The 12,100-nt window shown below is 39.3% G+C and overlaps 1 protein-coding gene across 1 annotated transcript; it reads right to left on the minus strand.

Moving 5' to 3' along the window:
* Positions 1–307: 307 nt before the first annotated feature.
* SLC8A3 (solute carrier family 8 member A3) lies at positions 308–10,659 on the minus strand. Its single transcript, XM_015820028.1, has 4 exons — positions 10,537–10,659; positions 8,275–8,374; positions 2,816–3,091; positions 308–922 (listed from the first exon to the last, which is right to left on the minus strand). The coding sequence occupies exons 1-4, from the start codon at positions 10,636–10,638 to the stop codon at positions 546–548; spliced, it is 855 nt and encodes a 284-aa protein (XP_015675514.1). The 5' UTR covers positions 10,639–10,659; the 3' UTR covers positions 308–545.
* Positions 10,660–12,100: the final 1,441 nt, after the last annotated feature.

Genomic DNA, 12,100 nt, shown 5'->3' on the forward strand with positions numbered 1-12,100 from the left:
ACTATAACTCTAAAACAAAGTGAAAAATAATAATTAAATGTTCATATAGAGTAAAAAATATAGAGCATTTTCAACTCCAGCTCTAATGTGGTATGAAGGTTGAATCTGTATTTTTTTTTCAGCCCCCCCTTTTTTGTATTAAAAAAAAAGAAAATAGATCAGGTAAGATTCACCCTTCCCAAATTAAAAAAAACACAACCCACCCCAATGCTTTATAAGATCGTCATCTGAATACATGATATTTTGTAAAGTGGAGGAATGAACATCGTGGAGTCTTACAGCAGAGTTCTACAAATGGGTACTTTTAAGAACTGCTGATATTTCTGATTTGACTGAGTGACTGATGTTGTTGGCTTTATTTTAATATCTGTCTTTACTTTTTATAATGATAATTTTGCCCTTCTTGAAGCCCAGTCATCCTTTAACCTGGGCAGTTCTGGAAAATTGATAGGGAGCGGCCACTCCTGGTCAGACAACACTCTGGTGTTCAATGAGGTATCAAAGGAGGAGAAGGCCTCCCTTTTGGCTTGAAATCTCTCCGTGACTTAGAACCCTTTGATGTAGCAATAGGCCTCCAGGGTAGCAAATAAAATGTACAATAGCCACAGACTCACAAAAAGCAAAGTTGTGGCAAGTCTGCACCCTTTGGGGCCTCCTAGTTCTCCTCCAAAATGAGGCCGTCTTCGGTACAACAGCACACTGATGCAGACAAAAGCAAAAATGGTGAACAGTGTCACAGAGAAGGCAAGAGTGCCGGCTGATACATGGAACTCCTCTCCTTGATAAGCCCAGTAGATGGCAGCTACTGACCAGGCCAGTCCAATGCCCAAGAAGACGTTGACTGCATTGCTGCCTGTGACATTGCCAATGGAAGCATCTGCATGAATGTCTTGTACAGCGGCCGCTTTGCTAGCAAAAGTGTCTGGAAAGGAAAAGAAACAAATGCGTAAGTAGCAGTTCAAGCAGTCTTCCCAGTTTAAAAAAAGACAAACATGGTCCTGGCATGAAGAAGATGGGGACACCTTTTAGGGCAGAAAAAGAAAGGGCCAACAACATTTAAGGTGGTGAATCAGTGTGCTCAAATGAAAGCTCACACGAAAGAGATGTGCTGAAGAGTACTTAGTCCAATCAGTCCCACCAGTGATACCTCATGAAGAGAACAAGGTCTTAACTCAAGTCTTTCCAAATCTGGTTGGTGGGATGTGTACATTGGCCCCCATCACATCTCTCCAAGAGGTCCAAAGGAGGGCTGCCCTCCAGCACTCATACCTGCTTGTTCCTATTCAGCTGGGGGTCTTATTCTATTCCATTCAAGCAAAAATAACCACAGGGCCTCTTAGACCTCCAATGTGGAATTTGGGGAGATTAGAATTTGGGAGAAATATCAGTAGCATTCATATCTTTCCTCTACCCACTTTCAAGGCCTCTGGTGTTTGTTTATTTATTTGTTTAAGACCAGTGTTTCTCAACTTGGCAACTTGAAGATTGTGCACTTCAGCTGCCAGAATTCTCCAGCCAGCCATGCATCTACACATCTTTTGAGTTGCCAACACTGGTTTAAATGAATGCCCAAAGAGGCTCCAGTCATGATAACCTCCCCCTTTCATGTATTGTACTCCAAAGGAGAATCATACATGCAAATGTTTCCCTTTCACACTTCCGTTTATACCTAGAGAGATTTGATACGTAAACTGAAGATGGACAGCACAGGTGTTTGCAGAGGGATGGGTGTGTGGCTTCTAACTTTCTTTGGTAGAGGTATAGATAAAAAAAATACATCAACTTGTACTCTAACATTAACAATTGTCTATATTGCATCTATATTTTTTTCCTTTTTTGGGCACTTCTTTTTTTTTCCGGGCTATTTTTTTATTCATGATTTGGAATTTAATCAAATCATATTTTTTTAAAAGAAGCAGATGTTTCTGCAAGAGTGGGTGGTGTTAAAATCAGCAAGACAGCAAGTGGGACCACAAGTGATGCTGAGGAACAGTATTTGGCAGCATGTGCAGCCCTACTTTTATTCAGTGGTGCAAAAGACAAAAGTACTACAGTGATTCTGGATTGTATCCCATGTCTTTTGGCTGTCTTGACTATGTGAAATTATAAGTAGCATTTAGTCTTAGTAGCAACAGGGTTTGTTAAATGATAGCTGTGTTTATATGCTATCATTTAGCATAAAGTACCTTAAAGTGTTTTTTTCGCATAAGAATGAAAACAATTAGAAACCTGTTTGGTGGAAGTGACTTATATTTGTAAGCTAATTTGGTACTAATATGCACAATCAAGGCCATTAATTTTGTGCAAAGAAGGAAAATACTAAAATGTTCCCTACTCCACAAACAAGTCCTATCAGAAATATTTAAAAGAATCATTTCTAACAGTTCAGCCAGAATATCCGTTAACTGGCTTCTTGAGATAAAATATGAGACACTTTTATCATTTGCTGACATTGCTTTTTATTTATATGTACATATGTTTGGAAGGTGCAATACATCATAAATTCCAAACAGGCTGATGGGTGTTGCAAAATATTTCTTCATTATTTTTCTTACTTGACAGCCCTCCAAGGAGTTAAGTAAGGCAGACATAATTTCTTCTCCTTGCTTTTCCTTATAAAAATCCTGTAACTGGCTTTCAGATGCCCCTGCTTATTCTCTTTGTCTAAGCCTGGATATTTTTTTAAATGACATTTTTGGAGGACATTTCTAGGATGCTGCACGTAACTCTGTGATAGTTTGCAACCATGGTTAGTGATGGAGTAGTTAGCAGCCACGTGGTGCTACCTGACCGTCTCAAAGAGTCCCAGTCTCACCTGGGACCGAAGTGCCAAAGGCCACGAAGACCACGGCGGTCACAGAATCCTTGAGGCCAATTGTGCAGCCAAAGTGGGAGGCCAGATCTCCAATGATGGCAGTGAGCATGCCGATGATCAAGATGGACACAATGAAGCAGGCCCAGCCATTGCAGTACTCTGTCGGGGGCACGCAGGCAAAGAGCACTTTCCAGAAGACGGTCAGGAAATGCATGACATAATCAAAGCAGGAGGGCAGGCGCTCCTCACCAGACTCATCCTCATCCTCTTCACCTGCTGTAGGAAAGACAAAATAGAGAGCTTCAAATCAGTGGATGCTATGCAAACCCCCAACTGTCCAAGCCTAGAAACAGTGAAGGGATAGCAGGTCATACAATCATCACTTTATTAGGTTGCTCTTGGAGGAACTGTTGGCTTTATTCATTTCTCAGAATAGCTTGCTTTCAAATATGCACATCAGGTAAATAGCATCCAGAGAACACAGTTTTCCAAACTTTTTCATTGTTTATGTACGTGCTTGAACGGGCTAGTGTCAAGCTTGAAGCGCACACACGATATTGCTACCATTACTGCTTCTTAGCTTGCCAGTGCACTTGGGAGGGGGGAAAGGGGGAAAAATGGAATGCAGACCCCAGACAACAAGAAAACCAACTGTGTGAACCAAGGATGTTTCAACAGGTGTCTGCCAACAAACAAAGACACTTTCCCATAACAATATTTTAACACTTGATTGGACAATGTGACCTGCATTAATAGGGAGAGGGAGAATTCTATATTTTAATTATAGCAGTTTGCGTGGGAAATAACCAGAGCTGGTTTTGCTTTCAATCATGCCGAAATGATGTACTCAATAAAGTTTTGCACAAAGAGATTGGATCGTCTCATCGGTGCTTACTTGGTTGGGTTCGTTAGTCGGAACCTTGACAGCGAGTATCAATTACCGATCTGTCCCTTGAAAAGGTATTCTATGAAAATAGCCATTTAAATAATTAAATATGCTTCACAGAATAATAACCTTCTTGCCTGCCCCGTATGGTTCACGGCCATTTTTGTATTTAGAACCATCATCTGATCAAAAAAGAGAACATTCCAGGTTAAGGGATAAATAAGGCTAACTGCTAGAGCTGCTTCTTCTTTCCTGATCTTCAGGTTGTTGGCTAGCTCCTAAGAAGCTTCAGCATATATTCCATTAAGCTACTTAGGAATTTCTAGCACAGTTATACACAGCTAGCTGCCCTCTAGATAAGGAGGATGCAAAAGAACTAGAGTTCTCATCTTAATAAACATAGAGGACACCAAATTAGGAAACCTCCATCCAGTGTCATGCTGGTATTTGATCCAGAAATTTGTCATGATTTTATTTTCTCATTCCCAATCTTCCTTCAACTATGAACATTGGTTGCTGGCTGTTTTCTCCGAGTCTCTGCTTCTTAATCTTGTCACCTATCTTCTTCCTGAAATTGCTCTGTTTTCTGGATCAAACAGTTCCACCTTCTCCTATGGGCATGAAGCCTTTAGAAGCTCTTTGATGGTAACTGATTTTCTTGCCTACAGCATTCTGTGTTGTTTTTCTTATCTCCCAAAAAGTACACAAGGACCTTATCATTGCATACCTCTATGCTTCCTGAAAGGCTACCTATTTAATTACAGATGACCTATATAAAATCCAAAATAGTGGTGTAACATGGAGAGCTTGGCATACGGAGGAAAAGTCAGGAAATTCCATCCCCTCAAAGCTGATCATGGAAAAAAGTCTTTTTCTAGTCAAAAACTTTCATGAGTGATACAAAAAAAAACAAGGCAGTGTTAAAACTGTACTTTCATTCCTTCTGATTTTATTAGTTTCTGGAAAGCTAGCAGGGATAAACAGTTTGAGACTGCACTGGGGTTCCTTATCTCTTGTAATGATAATATAAATCTTGAAAGTAGGTAACAGCAAAGGAAGCAACACTCAATGTCCTTAACTTTGTTCTTATATGAGCACCTGGAGGATGACCACATTTATCACCATAGCAACAGTGACAGCATTGTGGAAAGATTGAAGGTAGGCAGTCTTTTTCATCTTTTCTCAGAAGAAGCAAGTATTTGAACTAAAGTTATTCAAAGAAATTATTTCCCACACGACAAAGTAATTGAACTTCAGTATTTGGTGTTAGATACAAGACAGAAAGGCTCATTCTTCTCAGTGCCCAAAGTTACATATTCAAGAGGGGACCAGCTCTGGTGCCTTAAAAATCTTAACTGGAGCTTGATACAAAAGATCAAGCTTGGGATTAAAGAACTCTTGAGTCCAAGGACCTGCTCTAAATCTCAAAACAGTATTTTCCCCCACAAAAGTCCCAAAGGTGCTTTTTCAAGAGGCAACTGGATTTTCTTGTTTTTCTTTGAAGATGTTTCACTTCTCATTCAAGAAGCTACTTCACTCTGAAGCTTCTTGGATGAGAAGTGAAATGTCTTCAGAGAAAAACAGGAAAGTCCCGTTTTCTCTTGAAAAAGCACCCTTGGGACAACCATGACCTGGATGACCGAGAATCTCCATAGACATTTCCTCACAAACATTTCTCTTAGTAAAAGTCTCCCTTCAATTTTATTTCAGCAATAGATGGCTACTACAATTGTTTATCATTGTTAAACAATCAGGAAGCAATCCATGTCAATCTATTGCTGAAGACCAAGAAATGTACTAGGTCAGTGATGGCGAACCTTTTAGAGACCGAATGCCCAAATTGCAACCCAAAACCCACTTGTGTATCATCGGGTACTGGGTGGGTGTGGCCAATTGGGTGGGCGTGGCTGCAGTGATAACGGCAGACTTGGTGGGACTAAAAAGTTCAATCAATCAATTCCAACTTTGCGAGATCTTTTTTTTCCCCATGAGAAGTTGAAATTGATTGATTGATTGAACCTTTTTTTTTTTTTTGCCCATGACAGTGGAGGCCTAAAGCGAAAAAGCTGAAGTCCTAGGACTGGGGTGATGGCACGCGTGCCCACAGAGAGCTCTCTGAGTGCCACCTGTGGCACGCGTGCCATAGGTTCGCCACCACTGCACTAGGTAATCCCAATCTACCTTCATTCCAACATGCTTGTGTATGTATGCTTTGCTGGGGTGTGTGTAAGGAAAAAGAATGCAATAGTATTTGGGTAAACACATTACTACCAATGTGGATGTCACAGATGGAATTTCCATACCCCCCTTGAATTTCCATACCCCCCTTGAAGTCTTTCCTTTGGAGTGAGGCTCAAATTCAGGTGCCAGCTGACATGGGCAGAACAATCAAAAGGGTTCAGAGTTTCTATGATACAGCATTAAGCATTAGGGCTCTGCTGGTTAATGTTTTCTTACCAGTGGGGCTTGTTGTAACCTTGGACTTTATGGTACAGATTGTTTACACTGCTGTTTTTAACTCTGCATGCTAAACTCTGCATGCTGTCCAGAGTTACTGCTGTGAGATGGGCAGCCATTTCACTCAATCAAATAAATAAAAGTTAGCAACATATTTTCATCTAACAGCTTTGTATCTGGAAGGTGGGCTTCAAACGGATTACCTTTATTCAAGAGGTTTCTTGCAGTAAACACATGGGTGGCACTGGGAAAAATGGGTGAAAAATGAAATTCTAATTTGTTTTGTCTCATATGGTTTCTGTCAACTTCTCTTGGGATTAGCCATGGCTTTGACTTGCACCCCTACATCAGAGCTCTGGGCAGCATTTACCAAAACACCCACTCAAACTTCATGACCTTCCCTATTTGGACAGAGTTCTTGGCTCTACAAAACTTACTTTGGCTAGTTAGAAAGCAAGAGGGTTCTAGTCTCCAACTCCCTTCTTCCCCTTTTGTCTCCCCTTCTGTGCAATGCATGAATTCAAAGGATTCTTTTAGAAAAGAAAAGCAAGAGAGTGGAGGAGTTGGCAACTTTAGTCTTCTAATCACTCTGCTTTTTTCTTTTTTCTTTTTTTACTTTTTTTTTTTTAAAAAAAGATCTGTAATGGTGCCTCTGACACTTTCTCAAAATCTCAAATGCATCTGTTGGGCACAAAATGTAGGAACTCCTGTTTTTCAGCCTGTCCTTGCTAGTGGCCGGTTTTGCATCAACACAATAAGAGCAGTAGATCAAACAGGAAATGTTTTCCACCTGAACATCACTGTATCTTAGCATATCTGGCACCGGCAGTTGGCTACCATGGATGAGGGCAAATTCCTGAGATTGAAGACTTGCATAGAGTAATCTTGAGAAGAACTCCTTTAATAATATGCACTATTATAGGAAGCGTATATCACAAAGCAAGGGAAAAATAAACTGGAAAAAGGCAAAGGAGAGATGTGGGAACAACAAATCGGCAGTTTGATATAAAACAGGCCTTTGTGAAAACAGATCCTGTTGACTCTAATGGTTTTTATTTTGGGATATGAGTGATTTTGGCTGCAGGCAGAGTATTCCCCAAGCCATGCTCAAATAGGGAAGGAAGAAAAGAGGAGTGAGAGAGACATAGTGAGTGTTGAAATACAAACTGCTATAAGCAAGGAAATCCCACAGCTGGTAGTGAGAATACTTTCATAAACAGAATGCTTGGGATTTTCCTTGCACTTTTCTCTTTGTGTCTGGGAAGCTCACATACAGCAGAAAATGTAGACTTAATGGAAATTAACTCTCTTCCCAGGAAGAATGCTAGTATCCAGCTAAGATGCACTCTTAACATTTGCAACAGGATGCTATGACTATTTTGTGAACCATAGAGTTCACTTAAAACAGAGGCCCTTAGCGTGCCTAGCCACAGAGGTATGTGGATTTAAAGCACTCTTTATCACTAAGGAGGCAGGTTCTGTGATATGTGTTGCAATGAGTTACCAAAGTCTATCCAAAGGAGGAAGCATTCTAACTTAATTGAATAGATAAATCAACTAGTTAGATTCTACTAAGGTAATTAAATAAAAACAGCTGGGTTACTCAAAATGAAACCCAATTGATCAGTCAAGAACAATTTTAATAGCGTGGGGTTAATTTTAATTACTGGCAGTGAGAATTAAAGGAATTAATTTTACCTAATCTGATTCTGGAAAATTACAGTTAACAGGAATTATTTTTAAAAAATAATTTCTAATAATCAGTTCTTTATTAAACTGTAAATTTTCTTTTTATTGTGACCTTACATTTCCTGGAAATTTCACCATTCAGTGATTTTTGAACACCATTCTATTAAATAAAAGTTAAAAAACAAGGAATTAAACCAAAATTCTTTAGGATCAGACGTAATATGCACTCATTTACTATCCAGTGCATGGACACCCCCCCCCCCAAATCAAACCAAAGTCAAGCAAGTTAAACTCTTTCACCAGTCCATAATATTTATTGAGCAAGGGCTTCATAAAAACTCCTGAAGTAATTCATGTTAGAATTGCCCCCCCCTACCTCCGGGTGATTGCTTCCTTGGCTGAGTACAAGGCATTCACTCTGTCTCACCTGCACTGACAGTAATGGCTTCTATGAACTGGTCTCTCCATGAATGAGTTCCTACAACCAACGCCAAGTTTGTCTTCTTGATGAGCTTGTCCACTGTACTCTGTCAATTAGAAGAATACAAAGAATACTGGTTCAACTAAAGGCCTTCCTTTGGAGCATTGTTCAGTCAACATGGAGGCTGACTGAAGGTTTTAGGTAGCTTTTCCAAGCAGGTGTCTTCCAAGGGTTTTATGATGACATAACCCAGAATTTCCATTCCTTATAAGTTTGAATTGTAGTCTTAACTCTTTGAGAAAGTTTTAACTGCAAGAAGCTAACTTAAGCCACAGATAATGTCCATGAAAGAGTAAATGAAAGAAATGAAAGGCATAAATGTCAAACTATAAGTAGGTCAGGAAGTCATTTTATGACAGGTTGTTTGCCAAAAGTCATAGTTGCATCATTAAAAAAATGGCGTCTTCTGCTTCTTTATTCATATAAAACTTTCTCCCTTCTTGGTAAATGCCATTCTTCTTTCTTAGTCTTTTCCATAACCTGCAAAGTACTTTGTCAATGGATAAATTATTTTACATTCATATAGTAATTCCCTTTCATAATGGCATGAACTTAGCATGCTTAAGTTCCTCTACACCAGTGATGGCGAACCTTTTAGAGATCGAGTGCCCAAACTGCAACCCAAAACCCACTTATGCATCGTCGGGTGCCGGGTGAGTGTGGCCCATTGGCTGGGTGTGGCCCATTGGGTGGGCGTGGCTTTGGTGGTAAGGGCAGACTGGGTGGGACTAGAAAGTTCAATCAATCAATTCCAACTTTGCAAGATCTTTCCCCCCCCCCTGCGAGAAGTTGAAATTGACTGATTGAACCTTTTTTATTTTGCACACGGCGGCGGAGGCCTAAAGCGAAAAGGTTTTATAAAACCCAGCTGAAGGCCTAGGACTGGGGCAACGGCGTGCGTGTCCACAGAGAGGGCTCTGAGTGCCGCCTCTGGCACCCGTGCCATAGGTTCGCCACTACTGCTCTACACTGTACCATCCCCAGCAGCCCTAAAAAGCACTGTGGAAGAGTGGGGAATGCTGGGAGTTGCAGTTCATCACCATCTGGGAAAACATGACTCTCCAAAGATCAATCCTTCCTTCCTTCCTTCCTTCCTTCCTTCCTTCCTTCCTTCCTTCCATCTCCATCCCTTCCCCTTCAATCTCTCTCCTTCCTTCCTTTCCCCTTCAATCTTCCTTCCTTCCTTCCCCTTCCCTCCCTCCCAACATTTTTGAGCAAGGAAGAGTAAGCTTCTCCAGCAAGCATTGCTATATTGTTTTTGTGATTAATCATTATGCTTTAATTATGTTCAATTCGTAACAATGAAAATACATCCTGCATATCAGATATTTACATTACAATTCATAACAGTAGCAAAATTACAGTTATGAAGTAGCAAAGAAAATAATTTTATGGTTGGGGGTCACCACAACATGAGGAACTGTATTAAAGGGTCGCAGCATTAGGAAGGTTGAGAACCACTGCTCTACACTGTTCTATGAGTCTTAGCAGACTTGACCTGGATTGAGACAGACATGTTGCTAAAAACAATTTCCACGGCAACCAACCTTCATAAACCTGTTTCAGCTAGATGTAAGGGCATGTCTGTTTGGCCTTTGAATCATTTGACAGTAAGGATTAGCAGCTGAAAACAGCAGAATAAATATTTAGCATATTTCCCTGTTAATTTCTCACATATATCAGTGTGATAATTCTTTTAGCTAGAAGCAACCACACATTTGTTAGTTCGTTCTTAGTTATGTATCTTCAACACATGAATATTTTATTATTTATTAGATTCTTTTTTATCCCGTTTTTATTATTTTTATAAATAATTCAAAGCACAACCTAACCTTCCTTCTGATGTAGGACTTTCCATCCATCACTGTTCAGAAGACAGTGGTGAAACTTCTGGCCATTCCTTTATTGTTAAATTAGGACCGTATTCTTTAAAACATCTCTTAATTATTTTCATTCAAACTTGCTCTCTCTTTCCCTAACCTCATTTATTTTTCTCATTGTCTTTTCTTCCCTCCCAGGACTTAGCCTGGACTTTTGCCTTAGCTTAGCATTCCATGCAACCCTCCTCTTTTGTTGAACCCTTCCTTTTTCCCTTCGGTCATCTTCCTTTCTTCTGTTTAGCTCTGCTAACCAATTTTTCTGCTAAGTTCTTTTCCTGCTCTTCCTTCCCTCATTTCCTGTCAAAAACTCTGAGTACCCGGCACTGACCTTGAACTCGTAGGACTCTTCAATGATAACCTCTAATTTTGGATGTTCACCCAGGATTGGCTTTCCCATTTCTGCAATACGTTTGGCTTCCTCTTCTTCCATGGTCAGCTTTCTTTCTGCCACTTCTGTGGAAGAAAACATAAATACACAGTGAGTCTTCAATATACTAGTAAGGGGACAAGGGAAAAATCAATAGCAAAAGGGCTGGATTTGGAATTTAAATGGTTCTGTTCCTTTTTTCAAGGGCCCCATTTGCCTTCACCCTATATCTGCCTTCACCAGAATTATCCAGGCTTGGATGTAGTGATGCACTTTCTATCTTTCAATTCCCAGTCAGATACAAGGTTTTATATGTATATTTATTGCAGAAAACTAGGAATTTAAATGAGGAAGAAACTACTAATCAAAAAGCACACCAGAATCTTGCCCTATATATACAGTATGTTAATCCATAGGTTTAAATCCTGAGCCCTTTTCAGCTATCTTTTAAAGTCAGCATCTGCTTCTTTCCTCTCTGTGAAGATTTCTGCCATTTGTCCATTGTTTACAAAACAATTTCTTCTTGTATATAAAAAAAATCAGTTTGTCTTATAGGAAACTGGGTTATATTACGAAGTCTGGCAGAAGATACAACCAATATTTTTTTTCTCATATTTTTATGTTTTGCTTTTTAATATGATAAGACCTGAATGAAACAGAATAAGGGAAGGATAAGTTCATTCTCTTTACAAAAAACGTGGCTTACAGAAAATATTGGAACTCCTTTTCTTTTTTAACTGTTTGCAATGTTATATTTAAGCGCTACCTGTGGGCCACATAATTCAGCACATAGTTGTATGCATAACCCTCTGAAGTATAATCATGCTTATACTTCTGCTGGATTGTGGCCTTGGTAATTTAAACATGAATTATCTATTTAGGTCATTGTGAGGGCTTATTATCTGAAATATGACTCATACATTTATTAAATATACATGCTTCCTTTTATGAATTCCTAGATTATGAAATTATTATGTTGTGTACCTCTCCCATTTCCTGCTTATTTTGCTATGAGCAAATCTGTGTCCAAAAATGTCACAATTTGGATCCAGTATTTTAATGTTTCAAAAGAGAGAAAAAGCTGCATGTAAAATGTATTTCTCAAGATATCAAGTTTTTATTTTTATTTTTTTTGGAACACCTCTGTTATACCAGAGTTTGCAGTGAGCATTAATCCAATCAACTATCATTCATGAAGAAAACCATAGTTCTTATTATGTTAAGCTTCTATAGAAACAATTCAAGATTTCAGTAGATAAAAAAGAACAATATAAAATACATTGATCAAGGGAAGGAAATCAATGTGCGCTTTGGTGGCACTCATTACTATCAATCCAACTTGGAAGAGACAAATGCAACAATCATTACTTTCCCTCCCCAAAAGCCAAAACTTAGATGAAAACATAAATGTTTTTTACTTATTTGTTCACATTGCAGAGAAGAATAAACCTTCAGCTGGTATCTGTTAATCTCTTCTACTACGGTCATCCATTTCAGCTTTTGTGTGTACTAGCATATATTTTAT

This window comes from Protobothrops mucrosquamatus, unplaced genomic scaffold, assembly GCF_001527695.2.
Source record: "Protobothrops mucrosquamatus isolate PMUCROS unplaced genomic scaffold, P.Mucros_1.0 scaffold1044, whole genome shotgun sequence".
In the NCBI taxonomy this organism is placed as follows: domain Eukaryota; kingdom Metazoa; phylum Chordata; class Lepidosauria; order Squamata; family Viperidae; genus Protobothrops; species Protobothrops mucrosquamatus.

Excerpts from the sequence above, each read along its gene's own strand:
- SLC8A3 (XM_015820028.1), bottom strand. The coding sequence starts at position 10,638 with ATGGAAGAAGAGGAAGCCAAACGTATTGCAGAAATGGGAAAGCCAATC. Across the intron at positions 8,375-10,536 it reads AAGAGTCCTACGAGTTCAAG|AGTACAGTGGACAAGCTCAT; the intron begins GTCAGTGCCGGG and ends TCTAATTGACAG. Across the intron at positions 923-2,815 it reads CTTTGGCACTTCGGTCCCAG|ACACTTTTGCTAGCAAAGCG; the intron begins GTGAGACTGGGA and ends TTTCCTTTCCAG.